At 45.2% G+C, this 14,959-nt stretch overlaps 1 protein-coding gene across 5 annotated transcripts in view; it reads left to right on the top strand.

Moving 5' to 3' along the window:
• The window catches only part of ST6GALNAC5 (ST6 N-acetylgalactosaminide alpha-2,6-sialyltransferase 5), a 156,983-nt gene that overhangs the window by 94,071 nt on the left and 47,953 nt on the right, over positions 1-14,959 (top strand). The window contains exon 5 of one of the 5 annotated variants that reach the window (XM_030572085.1): positions 1,183-2,429. The exons of the other annotated variants lie outside the window; for them this stretch is intronic. Coding sequence (XP_030427945.1) covers positions 1,183-1,414 — 232 coding nt within the window. The 3' untranslated portion in view covers positions 1,415-2,429. Of the gene's footprint in view, positions 1-1,182; positions 2,430-14,959 lie in introns of those variants that run through there. 5 annotated transcript variants of the gene reach the window in all.

Here is a 14,959-nt window from a genome sequence, read left to right as displayed (position 1 = left end):
TACCAGCGCTGATTCTGTATTGGTCTCTTCATGTGCCATATCGGGGCCAGCTCAGCGCACAGCTTAGAGCAACTTCAGAGCTCCTCCGAGTTGCAACAACTTGGAACAACCTTGTGTGGCCCATTATGCCAGTGCACAATAGTCAGAATAGTGCATTCTGGCCAATCCTGGGGGCAGGAAGGAGTGAGGCACAGAGGAATTATGGGGACTCTACATCAGCCAGAAAACAGCCCTATACTAGAGTTGTTTTGCATTGGCCGTATACACTCCATTTAAGCTCCAGTAGTAACACTGGCTTGGAGGTTTTCTTGTGAGATCAAATTAGCCTTGCCCATATTAAAGGCATTTGGGAAGGTAATATGTGTATTTTTCAAAACAACATACTGGCTGATGTAGAAAATCAAACAGGTCAACCAAAGTGTGGTGTGAGAATTAAAACCAAACACCTTTTCTGTAGCAGGTACCATCAGTGAGTTGAAAATTGTTAAAATGATCCATGTCTCACATAAATCGCTCTCTACTTAAAATGTTGTGCTCTGTGGCATCCCTGCAGGTTGATGTGCATGGGATTACAAGGTCTAAGAGCTGCCCTGTGTGAATGGCTTTAATTTTTGCCCCCTACGTATATGAAAGTTGATACTATAATAGAAGGAACTCATTTGTGCACTGATTCCATTTGATTAAAAAATCAGCAAGAGAGGGTTGCATCATCAACTTGATAGGCGTGGGAAGTGCTAATGAAATTGTATGGTTATATCCCTGGCACCATGCTGGGAGAATATTCACACAAGCAGGTGTGAGGGAATGAAGTGACTGGGATCAATTCCTCCCTTTCCCCCAGTTCAATACAGTGTGCACCTCTCCTCTCTGGTTACAAACTGAATATAAATCTCTTTTAAGCACCATGCTTCAAATTTCAGTGCAGCACTGTGGCACTGCAGTGCGTATACCCTCCCTTGTTTTTGAGCCAGGGGAGTCACTCTTTTAACAGGAAGAGAAAAGAAAACCACCTTTGCTTCATTCAGATACAGCTTAACTATGCTAGAAAAATACCAGCGGCAGGAAATTCAGTTTAACTGGGACAAAAAATGATTTGCACCCACCAGCTTATTTAAGATAGCATCTTTTTTCAATCAGTACAAAGAACATCTTGGGCTTCCATCTATTTTCTTTTTTCCACAGGGATCCTAATCATTCTTCAGTACCTTATCATTATTATGAACCTTTGGGACCTGATGAATGTACAATGTACATTTCACACGAGCGGGGACGAAAGGGCAGCCATCATCGTTTTATCACAGAGAAACGAGTGTTTGAGAATTGGGCACGGATATTCAATATTCACTTTTTTCAACCAGACTGGAAACCAGAATCACTTACGATAAATCACCTGGAGATTAAACCCGTGTTCTGAGGAATGAATGCACAAGACTGCAATCACAATCACCTACTGTATCAGGCTTTAGGGTATTGAACCTCACAGAAGAGCAAGGCAATCTAAAAAAGCAAGCTTAACAGGATCTGTGGGTGGAAACCGCTACAATATTCAGGAAGTTCTTGCGAAGGAATACATAAAAGGACATTTTGTATCCAATTGTATTATAATCCAATAATTAACATTGTGCAGCCAGCTCACCTCCTGTATAAGTATGTGATCTGTAAAAAGCAACTTGACTATCATTAATGGGATGTTTAATTCATTATAGTTTTTTAAAGCACGTTGCCACTGAATTTTCATAGTGAAAACGTAAAATACTTATTTAATGGAGGTTTTTATGCAGGCTAGGCCAGTATTTTTCTAATTCACAAGTATGTGATTATCTTTCATAAGCCTTCAAATCCAAAATGTATTGCTAGTCGTATAGAAAGGCCTAGCTTCTTGTTTATAAGTTTTCCCTTTGAAAAATATGATTCTGTTGAGCATGTAATTAATATTTGATCTGGAAATGTTGTATTTCTTTTTAAATGGCTGGGCTTTACTCCAAGGTAGAGTGTTTAACGGAAAGAAAATTCCCACGTGAAGATTGTGTGTGAGATGCTACCGTCTGACATTTCACATTAATATGAAAATGGCAAAGAATATTCCTTTTGATGTAAATGTGCACTTGCAGCTATGATGTCTGGCTATTCTTTCTTAATGGAGACGGGGTAGAGGGCAGGGCAAGGTTTACTAGATTGTATCCTGGGATATCGCCACCATCTGTGGCACTGTGCATATAATTAAGACTGAGAAATGAGAGGGGCCACTTCAAGAGGTCAGAGGACTCTCAGTAACTCCATTATTCTGTTTGGCCTTTTATACTTCCCACTAACTCTGTAATCCTCCTTTTTCCAGCTGCAATCTGCAGACAGCCCGCAATGGATAGAGGGCTGGTCTACACTACGGGGGAAAATCGATCTTAGATACGCAACTTCAGCTACGTGAATAACGTAGCTGAAGTTGAAGTATCTAAGATCGAATTACTCACCATCCTCACCGCGCGGGATCGATGTCCGCGGCTCCCCGTCGATTCCGCAACTCCGTTTGGGTTGGTGGAGTTATGGAATCGATATAAGCGCGTTCGGGGATCGATATATCATGTCTAGATGAGACGCGATATATCAATCCCCGAGCAATCGATTGCTACCCGCCGATACAGCGGGTAGTGAAGACGTACCCTAAGAGTATATGAACTTATGCCTTCCCCTACGATAGGTACTTATGTGATGTTCCTAAGTCTACACCAACCAGCAGAATAGAAATCATATGGCATCAGTCACGTGAGGTACAATGTTGCCATTCCAAACTCTCTCCCATCCAGTCCCCCAGTAACTTTCTTCTCATAGATCCTGGGTCACAGAGAGGTTAGGAGCCTGAGCGGCTTGAGTTCAGTGGTTCTGGGACTGTCCCCTTAAAGACAAAAAATAGCAGAACATGGCAGGTTCTTCATGATGCACATGTGGCTAGTTCCTGTGAATTACAGGGGTGGACACTAATAGTTCGATATATGGAAATTTACAGTGAGTCTTATTCAATTATAATGGCTTGTGCATAAAGATGGATTTCATTTCTGGTGTTTTGTCCTTTCACCTCGCAACTACTAAAACTCAATCACTTCTTCAAAGTAATTGCAGGAAATAATTTATTTATTATATGAATGCTGTAATTCAGGCTATAAAGCTACTTCATTGTACAAAGAGTGAAACCAAAGCTATTGTTAATGGTTGATCTTAAAATGTCAAAAGTCAGGAAGCTCAAAAGTGAGGTGTAGTACACCGCGGCAGTGGCACACAGTTTGCCCAAATTCACACCTGATGAGAGTAGCTACACCTCCTGTGGAAGTCTCTGCATCATACTCAGCCAGGACATAACCAGTGGTGGCCCTTGGTTAGAAAATGGGTGTAATGGGTCATATAGCATAATTTGCACCAATTTAAGATTCTGAGAGAATCTAAACCGTAACTGCAAAGAGGTGGAAGGGATGCAGCAAGTAGGATAGAGCAGTCCTTCTACTTTGTCTCAGTTGGTATTTTCCCCCCTGCTACTTACCCCTTCTGTCTGCAACCCCCTGAATGCAAAACTAGTACACGTTACACTACTTGGCCAATTATTTAACCCCATGCGCCGGCCAATTTCCAGCTGATGTTTAATTTCCACCATTTAGGGAAGGAGTTCTCAAACTTCATTGCACCATGACCCTCTTCTGACAACAAAAATTACTACATACCCTGCATAAGGGGGGATCAAAGCTTAAGCCCTGCTGCCCCAGATGTGGGGGCCAAACCCCGAGCTTCATCGCCCAGGGTGGGGTGGGGGGGTGGGGTCGAAGCCAAGGCAAGGGGCTGTAACCTGAGCCCTGCCACCCAGGGATGAAGCTCTCAGGCTTCAGCTTCTGTCCTAGCCATGTGGCTCAAGCTTTGGCCCGGGGTGATGGGCCTCAGACTTCAGCTTTGGCCCTGGGCCCCAGCAAGTCTAAGACAGCCCCCTCATAACCCCATTAAAACAGGGTTGTGACCCATTTTGTGGTTCTGACTCCCAGTTTGAGAACCGTGGATTTCGGGTGAGCTTCCCAGCCCAGGTAGACAGACACACTAGCTCAAGTTGAGGTAACCCACAAACAATGAGCACTGAGGATGTTGTGGCACTAACAGTGCCATGGGATAGCCACCTGCATACAAGCCCTCTTGACACACACACACCAGATTCCTAAACAGGTGACCAGCCTGTGTCATAATGTCCACACCACTATTTTCAGCACAGTAGCTTGAGTGGAGGTAGCTTGTGTCTGTCTACCTGGGCAGGCAGGCATGGTCCCAGCTGCCATGAACACGTCCTTAGTGACTGTGTTTTATTCCTCCCATGTTATGTCATGGCACCTTAGAAAGAAAAGAATGGATTTTAAACTGACTGTATGAAGCGCCATTTCACCCTGGCTACTGGTGGCATATCCAGCACATAGTGCTAAAATTGGTGAACTTTAGTCAAATTGATTTACAGAGCATGTTAACTGTCACTGTAAAAGATTTTGTTATAGATTACAATGGCTCCTAGGCTGCCACAGTGACCTGTCTTTTAGTTACTTTATTATTGATTTAATGCTAAAAGGATTTGGGACATGGTAAAATATAGCGCTGTTAGGGTATGTCTGCACTGCAAAAAGAAACTGGCAGCACACAGTCTCAGAGCCCACTCCATTGGCTGCGACGCAGGCTGTGGGACTAAAAATAGCAGTAGAGACGCTAAAGCTTGGGTTGGCACCCAGGCTGTGAGCCCCTCCACCTTCGCTGGGTTTCAGCACCCAGGCTCCAGCCCAAGGCTGATCAGCTAAACTGCTATTTTTAGCCCCAGAGCCTGAGCTCAAGTCAGCGGACCCAGGCCAGCCGCAGCTGTGCTGCAATGAAAGAGCTGCAGAGCCAATGTAGCCTGAGGTCTTCTATCACTGTGTGGCTGTCAGACTTGCATGTGACATGCTGCCATAGTAAAAATCCCTAAGAAATTGTAGTTACATATGGGTGAAACAGTGTACTGGTCCCTTTTCTATATTAACTAGGAATTGCCAGCCTGGATTATCGGCAAGGTCCAGCTCAGTCACCAACAATGGCCAATACTAATACTTTGGGGTGGGATAGGGGAGAGGAATGAGAACCCTGCAGGAGACAATTGTGGGATAATCTCTAATAGTTAGAGCTTGGATTTAGCCCTGAAGCAGGCGGTTTAATAGCGTTACCAATAACTAATCTATAATCTGGTGGCTGCTGTTACCCATGAAATGGCCAATGACTCCTCTAAGGTGTTTAGGTGCCTAGCTGCCTCATTAGCTACCTAACACCTCCATTTAGGTGTCACTGACTTTTTTCAAAAGTGCCACTCTGCTGCTATCTAACCCTAAGTCCGCTAGGTGCCTGTGAGTCCTCCAATCAGCATTCACAAAGCCACCTCAGTCAACAGGTCACCCCCCCCCTCCCCCACAGCTAACATGCAGTTTAGGCTGGGTGCTGCCCCCCCCACCCCCCAAGCAGGATACCATCTAGCTTGTCAGTGGGGCCTGCTCCCATAGGCATACACTGAACATGCAGCTGGGGGGGGGGTTGGGGGGCGCTGGATGCAGGCCCCTTGTAGGGTTGTCAAGTTGCTAATGGCACAAAATTGAACACCCCTGCCCCAAGGCCCCACCCCTGTCCTGACCATTCTCTGAGGCCCCCACCCTCCACTCTCTCTCCACCCCCCCCCCTTCCTCCGTCACTTGCTCTCCCCCACTTTCACTGGGGTTGTGGGAGAGGGCTCCAGCTGGGGCACGAGGTTGGGGCCTGGGGGGGGGGTATGGGCTCTGGGTGGGGCCAGAATGAGGGGTTCAGGGTCCAGGAGAGGGCTCGAAGCTGGAACAGGAGTCCCAGGGGCACTTACCGCGCCTCCCAGGAGGCAGCTGCCAGGGCCTTGCAGCCCTGGCCAATGGGCATTGCAGAGCCTGCACATGGGGCTGGGGGAGGGGAGGGAGTGCATGGGACTTCCCAGGGCTGCAAGGCCCTGGCGGCCACTTCCAGGAGCCGCACAACATTAAGGTGGGCAGGGAGCCTGCCTTATCCCCAGGCCCTCACTGCGCTGCTGACGAGACTTTTAACGGCCAGATTGGCGATGCCAACCAGAGCCGCCAGGGTCCCTTTTTGACTGGGTATTCTGGTCAAAAACTGGATGCCTGGCAACCCTACTTGTAGGCCCAGGAGCAGCACTCGCACAGGAGACAGCCAGGGAAACAGGGTAAATGTGACAGAGCTCAAGAATGAGCAGGATCCAGAGAGAGCAAGTGATGCAGTTTTGGCCACTGGGGCAGCCAAACAGATGGCCTGGCTTAGGTGCCTCATGCCAGCGGAGGGTTCAGCGCTGAGGAGCCAGAGTGGTGTGTGTGCCTGGCTCTGGTCAGTAGCCAAGTGTACCCGGCCAGCCACTTATGTACTGAGGCAAAAACAAGAAACGGGCTTCTTTCTTGGGCATGTCCCTCCTAGCTCGCTGAGGTGGCTTCCTACTCAGCTTGCTGGTTTCTGGGAAAAAACACCAACCCAATATCCCTTAGGTGCCTGGGACTAGCACTACAAAGGGACTTAGGTGGTGCACGTGGCAGCCTCAGGACCAAGTTAGGCCTCCAGGCTCCTCCAGACGTGGGTGGGCAGAGCTAAATGCGTAAGGGAATGGCTATGATGGAATCACGGTGTCTGACCACAGCACATGTAGCCAGACCTGAACCACCTTTACCCAAGCTGGCTTGGGGTGCAACAGCAGCGAAGCTGTGGCAGCTCAGGCTGCAGACGTGCAGCCGGGCCCCCGAGCTTGCCCACACTGATGTCTGTGTTGCTGAAGCTTCACCAAACAAGCTAGCGCAGCTATGTATATCCCTGTGCCATCACGCACATGCTAATTGCAGTGTAGACATACCCTAAAAAATGGGAGTCTCAGATGCCACCCAGCTAGCCAGGCCCGTAGGAAATTCTGAGGTGAGGGGTGTAGCCTTAGCTCTGCCCATAGGCAGCGGGTGAAGCTTCCCCTTGGGGAGGCTAGCCCCTGTCTGTCTTTTCTAGCCAAGGGCCCCTCCCCACTCTGTGCTCGCCGCTGCTCCCTGTGAGAGCACAGCCAGGGCCACTGGGTGGGGGAGGAGCACTGAGAGCCTTGTCAGGGCCACAGGGTTGAGCACCTCCACCTCCACCCCTGATGACCCTGGCTGGGCCGGGGGGGGGGCGCATGTCAGGGGGAGGCTGAGAGCTTGGTTGGAGCTATGGGGGAGGGAGGTGTTGAGAGCTTGGCCCTAGCTGAAGCATGGATCCCTCCCCCCACCCTATTCCAGCCCTCCACTCCCCCATCTCCTGAGGTCAGAAAATCTCTGTGCCCCTGCCATGGCTGCAGCAGGGCACAAGAATGCCGTCAGGCCTGGGACCGTGGAAGGGGATTTTTTTTTTCAGGGGGACCCAAGGCCCCAGAGCTATCATGCCCCACTCTCTCACAGCATGAGGTTTGGGGAGTTAGGCACCAGGCTGGATTAGTGCCTCCTTGCACGTGGCATTCACAGCCATGAACCCACTTCTAGTGGTTAGGTGCCTAAGCCAGTCAGCCCTTTCTCAAGAAAAACCTCAGAGATGGTGGTGGTGGGTCTGCTTTTAACTGAAATCCTAGGGGCAAGAGCATTTACCCAGGATGTGAGAGCCAAATCCCACCTCTTTGTGGACCAGCCATCCTCCCCAGGAGAGTGCCCTAAGCACTTGGGTACATGGGAGGCATCGGGAGGGGGGGGGAGATGTCTTGAAGCTCTCCTGTTGCTGCTCTTCCACTGTATAATTAAGTAGTCAGGAAATGGGAGAAAGAGAGTGAGGGAAAAAATATGAATGAATTGCTATAGGCCAGTGGGTAGGGCATTCTCTGCTTCCCCATCTCCTAGGGGCTAGGGGGAGGAGCAGAAGGAGCAAGCCCATAAGCCTTCCTAATCACAGAATTTGTCAGGCCTCCCGCCCCGGCCCCCACATTACATGGAATCTGAAACCTTTTTTTTTTTTTGGCAAAGGCTCTACCCTGCAGCAAGACTGGGATCCCCCTGCCATAATAGTGGGCTAAAAATTCAACAAACAATGCAGGAGCAAGTGGGCTGGGAGGAGCAGTAAGGGAGGCATTGTCACTACTTACTGCTGCTCCAGTGGTGCTGCCTTCAGAGCTAGGTGCTGGAGAGTGGCAGCTAATGGCTGGTGGGAGTGAGGGGGCATTTATAGTGCTTGCAGCCTATTTGTTTAATCCCACTCCCATCCCATATTGTTGCGTTTCTCCCCATCCCGTAAGCAGCGCCCCCCCCCCCCCCCAGTTTATACACCACTGCCAAAAAGCATCCTCTCAGCCTAACTATTGGGTTGGGCCCCACAGGTGAGATTGGTTGGGGCTGTGAATCCCACCAAGGCCCATGAGTTAGGCAGCAAGTCACTTGGTGGTGTCAGGACTGAGGCAGCTGTGTGCATGCCCACCACGTCAGCATCTCAAACTTTACCAACAGAGACATATGTGCCTACGAGGCATTAGATCCACACAGGAAGTTTTAGCTCAACCCTGCCATGCCTAATTTTAGTCACTGTGCTGCCTAATAAAATCCTTAGCCTTGAGTTAGGCATCTAGACTCCCTGTGCACTGTATAGGGAGAGTTGGGCACTTCAAAGTAGGATTCACAGCAGGAAGCAAGCTGAGCCAATGGGAAATGCCAAGGACAGGATGTATCTGTGAACTAGGGCTCTGGGCAACTCAGCAGCTCTGGAAAAGCATCAGCACTTAGGCAGCTTTGCACATACCTAACTGGTGAAATTTAGGTGCCCACACTTAGGGTTAGATGGTAGCTGAGTGGTGGTTTTGAGCCTGTCAGTGGTGCCTAAACATTGGACTCAGACGGCACAGTACCTTTGTAGATCAAGCCCCTAACTCTCCCCTTATATTGTATGGGGAGCCTAAGTGCCAACCTAGGGGCTGAAAATTCCTGTAGGTGGCAGGGCAATTAAGGCTTAGGTATTGGAACGCTAATCAGCAGCTTTAAGGATCTGGGTCTGAGTTCCCCCATCTAATTAAGCAGAATGTAGAAGTGTTTCTTAAGGATGCTTCAGCATTTAAGCCAAAAATTTCTAAGGAAATACTTTTTCAGACAATGTGTAATTAGAACTCACTGCCACAGGATGGGGATGAGGCCAAGACCTTAGCAAAAGGGACTGGATATTTATAGGGAAATCGTTTTTAATTTTTCCCCTCTAGTCCACACAGCAAAAATTACCGGAATACAAAATAAAACCTAGTGAATTCATTAATTTTAAAAAACGCTTTAGTACTATTTATATTTACAAATGACCAAACTGCTTTTTTTCTACATTTTGAAAAGTTGTAACTGTATGTTCCATTCCAGCCTGGCATGGGGTTTTAGAGTATAGTTAAACTAAGGATCAGTAATGGTAAAGGCTGCCAGACTTGAGATGTAGTGCAACTAGGCACCACTGTCCTTACCTGCTTTGTACTGTCATTGACTTGTCACTATGATTGTATTGACTCAGTAGCTCCAGTGTGCATCACCTCTGATATTAAAAAAACATTGTAAAACAGTATTTACAGATATCAGTAATTTTAAGATCTACTTAAACTCGAATGTCTAACGTACCTTTTCTTCTCTGGCCAGCTTCACTACAGTGGTTGTTTTTCAGCTTTAAGAACTATAACTCTAGTGTGACATGTGCAACTGGAATTGAATATGACAAAGGAAATATCTCTGCAACTCTAGAAAAATACTGCTTTTGGTTTCTGTTTTTTTAGCACAAAGATGTCCAGCTAAAAGCATTATGATATAAAATAATAATAGTGTGCACTTCAAAGAACCTTTCATCCAGGGATTTTTAGAGCACTTTATAAAGCTGGATAAGTACTATTTATGCCCATTGTTACAGATACGGAAATTGAAGTATAGCGGTTAAGGTCCAGATTCTCTAAGGTATTTTGGCACTTAATTCCCATGGGTTTCATCTAGGTAACCTGGCTTAAAGTCATGTGACAAGTTAGCACCACACTTGAGAATACAACTCCTGTTAACTAGCTGATGCTCTTAAGCATTCGTGTCAGGAACCATCACTTCACAAACAGCACCAGTCACCACAAAAAAGATCCCTCATTTCACAATATACTACATACAGTAAATATTCACCCAAGAACAATTAAATTAAAATAATAATTTGGGTCCAACCCTGCAGTACTTTCTCGGGCAATCTTTCCATGGGCTTCAGTGAGCTTTTTACTCAAGTAAAGTGTGAGGACAGTGAGGCTTAGAGTTCCAGGAAAATGTTCAGAATGACATACAGAAGATGAACAAGCAAATGAGAACTGTGCCTCTAGATCCTGACCTAACTCTAAGGACAGTTATTCCTGCAGTTCTGGAGGAAACAGTAGTAAGTTAGGGAAGTTTTCTAAATAATGTTTGTTCTGTTTCTTTGGCTGCCCAGGCATGTATATGGCACTCATCACCATAGAATCTGAGCAGCTAAGGTAATCTGGCCCCAAAAGAGTGGAACACAGTGGTGGCATAATGGCAACCGTGTGCTACTATAGGGGGTTACTATGTGAATATTTCACACACCTCTTGCATTTTGAATTCAGAAATGCTGCATATTGCATATAGCACCCTTCACCAACGATACTTGAGGGAAAATATGATTATCACCCCTAACTGATGGAAATTAAATATTTAATTGGCTATAATGAGTCCTATTTCTATTTCAATTAAACATCATAGCTGAAGGACAAGAAACTATAACAGGTAAAAACACAGTTAAACAGAAGTAGAGCATATTTGTACGATCAGCAAATTGTAACTAAAAAAATGGGATATTCCAGGAATCAGCATCTGAATCTTTACTGAAAGAAAGTGAAATTCAAATAGCTTTGAATTAACAGCTGTCTGTTACAGAGCAGAGCAGTGCAGCTAACATATATGTCAAACGTAATACTGTCCATGGAAAATATTCTGGAGTAACAGACTCCTTTAAAAATGTGTAGGAAATATAAAAGAACTGGAAAAGTCAATACGATGGGGAGATCTCCACTGAGCTGGGGCAGAACAATATAAACATGATGTGGTTGGGAAATAGCCCCACTTACAACACAAAATATTGGTTCCCATTCCAGGGTTCTTTAAAAATGTTCTTTAACATATGTAAAGTAACAGAGAAAAGTGACTCTAAAGGGCCAGGCTGTGCTTTCAAAGTGGAGTCTCAGTGCTCTGGGGAAGCTCTGGATGACAGTGCCTCTGACCACATCTGTAGTGCAGCTGTGCGCCATATCCCTTACGAAAGTACAGCCTGAGATCCTGCTGACAACTGCAAGTTCTGTAGGGAAAACACTAGACGCTGCCCAGTGCAGGAGAACCAGAAGGCTGAGTTGTTTTAGGTTTTGCTGTTGCTATAAAGGCAAACCCCCAATAGGGGGTAATAAAGAAAAAAGTCAACGGGAAATATTTTCCTCACCTCCCACAGTGGTTGCACCCATGGTTTGGAACCTATCTAATGTATGTGATAGCATATTACAGGACAGAAATGTCACCTTCTTACATGTAGCTACTGAGATAACTGGTATATATGGTTACCAGTATTCAGACAATTGCTGTATTTATTTTTCCGTCTCATTACTGTATCTCCTTTATGACCATCTTTTATGTAAATCAGTGCTATGCCCTCACCTGCAATCTTCTAATTCCTAGTTATTCCATCATAACAGTGATAATGCAGAAAATAGGAGGGCTATATAGATAGGCTACAAAAATACAGGCACAGAAAGACTTCTGTATGAAGAGAGAATGCAAAGATCAGGACTACTTAGTTTAAAACAAAAACAAGGACTCTAAGGTGCCACTGGACTCCTTGTTCTTTTTGTGGATACAGACTAACGCGGCTACCCACAGCAGAGGGGAGGTGACAATACAAAATAAGAAATCGTATAGCAAAGGTAAATTGGATGCTCCTATTTACCCTTTCCATGCAGTACAAGAGCATGGGGATACTCAGTGGAACCTGAAGACAATACAATCTAAACCGTTGAAGGAAGTACTTTATTACATGATGCAACTGTAACCTGTGCAACTCCTTACCACAAAAATTACAAACTAACAATAAGATGGTTAATAAGCCCGCCTACAGCTACATTAAATCAGATAACAACGCTTCCTACAAGAATAACTAATAATCATAGAGCACGTTGTCAGCTGTACATCTCAAAATGCTTTACAAAGGAGGACAGTATCATTTCCCCCATTGTAAAAATGGGGAAACACAGAGAGATGAAGTAATTTGCCCAAGCTCACCCAACAGGCCAGAGCTAGGAATAGAAACTGGGTCTCTCAAGTCCCAGTCTAGCACTCTGCTCACTATGCTCTGCAACCCTGTCTCCCTACAAAGGAAATTCACCTTAATTAACATGAGCACAACACATTCCACAGGGGATGGTTATTCCACAACTATCCACTGCAGAATTAGGGTCTATTTTTCGAGCCCCTTCTCTGAATCAGCTAGTAGTGGTCATTCCACTACTAGCTGATTCCAGGATCCTGGAACAATTCCTATCTTGTTAAGTAGGTCATGCAGGAAAGTTCATGCCTGAAACCCTCATTTAAGGAGAATCCAAGGGGTTACTGGGAGCAAGGGAGTCCTAACAGAGGCAGGTTACCGAGTAGCTGGGAATTTGGTGCTGCTGTGGCAGTACAGGATCTTAAGGTAGAAGAACCTGTGCCTCTAATGCAGCTTAGGTGAATGAACCTCTGCTGCTTCTGGAGGGAAGATGAATGGCGCAAAAGGCTTGTTCCCGCCAGCCCCTTTCTGGAGCAGGGGACAATCTGGCTTTGGTTTTATACTTTTAATTCAAAAACAAAACTGTTTGATGTTACTACGTGAGTCACTCTTCTTCCCAAGAACCCTGAAATGGTGGCTGTGTACATTATAACTATCTTCTTTACAGCCCTGTCCACCCCCAGTGCTATGGGCCTGATCAAACAGTAAATACATGGCAGTATTATTCCAGTAACCATTTGGTGATCGGAGAAGAAACAGTTGCTATTTTCATACAGTTTTAGAAAAAGAAAATAAGATGACATGTCATAGAGAAAATGTATCTTCCCAACAGAATATAAAGCTCAGTTGACTGATCTACCCTTAAAAGTTTTGCTGGCATAGCAAAGTCAGTTAGGAATATGAAAAAAATATCACCCCTCTCCACCCCCACCCTCCACCCCAGCTATGCCAGAAACAGCCCTACTGTAGACATAGTTATACCAGCCAAAAAAATCCTTTTGGAAGCATAGGTTATTTAGAGTCCAGGGAACTGGTATAAGCTATATTGGCAAAAGAATATTTCTTTGCTGATGCAAACTGCATCGCCACTAGGCTACATCAACAAACCCTTTCTAGCATAGACAAGTTTGTCCCTCATATACATATATGTAAAAATATACACCTCTACCTCGATATAACGCAGTCCTTGGGAGCCAAAAAATCTTACCATGTTATAGGTGAAACCACGTTATATCAAACTTGCTTTGATCTACCGGAGTGTGCAGCCCAGCCCCCCTGGAGCACTGCTCTACCGCGTTATATCTCAGTTCTTGTTATACCAGTCATGTTATAGCGGGGTAGAGGTGTATATATAATAGTATAGGGAGAGATGAAGTGGAGAGAAATTTAATACATGTACCTGTGTTAAAAAACAAAACTTGAAAGGCACATGCCAGTTTAACTATTTAGATGTGTCAGAAATCCACTTTAGGAAAAAACAAAAGCAAAAGACCCCAAACTCTAATTTTGAAGAATTTGTAAGTGAAACAGGTGCTATGAAACACTGTTACTTTGGTAGCATATTATTTAGGATATAAAAGATTTTCATATTTAAGCACAAAGGCTTTCAAGATGTCTAACTTACAGTGTGCTTTTTTAAAAGTTTGCAGATAAATGCAAACTAGAGCTAATTAGGTGCAAATAGCAGAGGATATTATCTTTTAAGACAAATATCTACCTGTTCTTTTTTACTTTGTCTTTCACCACTGTAAAAAACCCGCTATTATGCTCTTTATCGCATAGCAGTGCTAAAATTATGGTTGAGGAGACACTTTCATTGTATACACTCCTATTTTCTGTAGCTTGTAACTTTCTGGAGCAATTACTCTTTCGGATGAAACTTCTCATGCTTGTCCTCAAAAGTGAATTCATTTGGAAAGTTTGATATGATTTTATTAAGTCACAGCTGTGTGACACAGGCACAGCTGGAAGCCAACATGCAGAGAAAGTGGGACGTGGTGCTGCTGTGGCAGTACAGGGTGTTAGTGTAGAAGACCCTGTAGCTCTAGAGTAGCTTCGGTGAATGAACCTCTTCTGCTTCCGCAGAAAGAAAGGGGATGTTCCTACTGGCTGATTTTCAATGGCACTCTCACTGCCCAGGTTCTGGCCACTGGTCCGGGGGCTCTGCATTTTAATTTAATTTTACATGAAGTTTCTTAAACATTTTAAAAACCTTATTTACTTTACATACAACAATAGTTTAGTTATATATTAGAGATAGAAACAGACCTTCTAAAAACATTAAAATGTATTACTGGCATGTGAAACTTTAAATTAGAGTGAATAAATGAAGACTCGGCCCACCACTTCTGAAAGGTTGCCAACCCCTGGTCTAATACCATGTCTGGAGTTCACTCTTCCTTACAGTATTTGAATCCTCAGTCCTAGCATCACCTACTGGGCTCATGAGCAGGGAATGCTGTTTCCAATTCAGCTTTGTTTTATTCCCTGTGGATCCTTACTCGAAGAGGCATCAGGGCATGAGATGTGATCCGCTCAGTCCAAATACACAAGCTGAGGGAAAATGCTGGTAGCTTAGATGCAATTATCCAGGACTGTGGAAATGATTTGGTTCCTCGGCTGTTATCAGTCTATTGCAGTGGGTGAAACAAGA

Source organism: Gopherus evgoodei, chromosome 8 (genome assembly GCF_007399415.2).
Source record: "Gopherus evgoodei ecotype Sinaloan lineage chromosome 8, rGopEvg1_v1.p, whole genome shotgun sequence".
Lineage (NCBI taxonomy): Eukaryota > Metazoa > Chordata > Testudines > Testudinidae > Gopherus > Gopherus evgoodei.
Note: the sequence above shows the minus strand (reverse complement) of the source record. Positions and strands in the feature narration are given on the sequence as shown.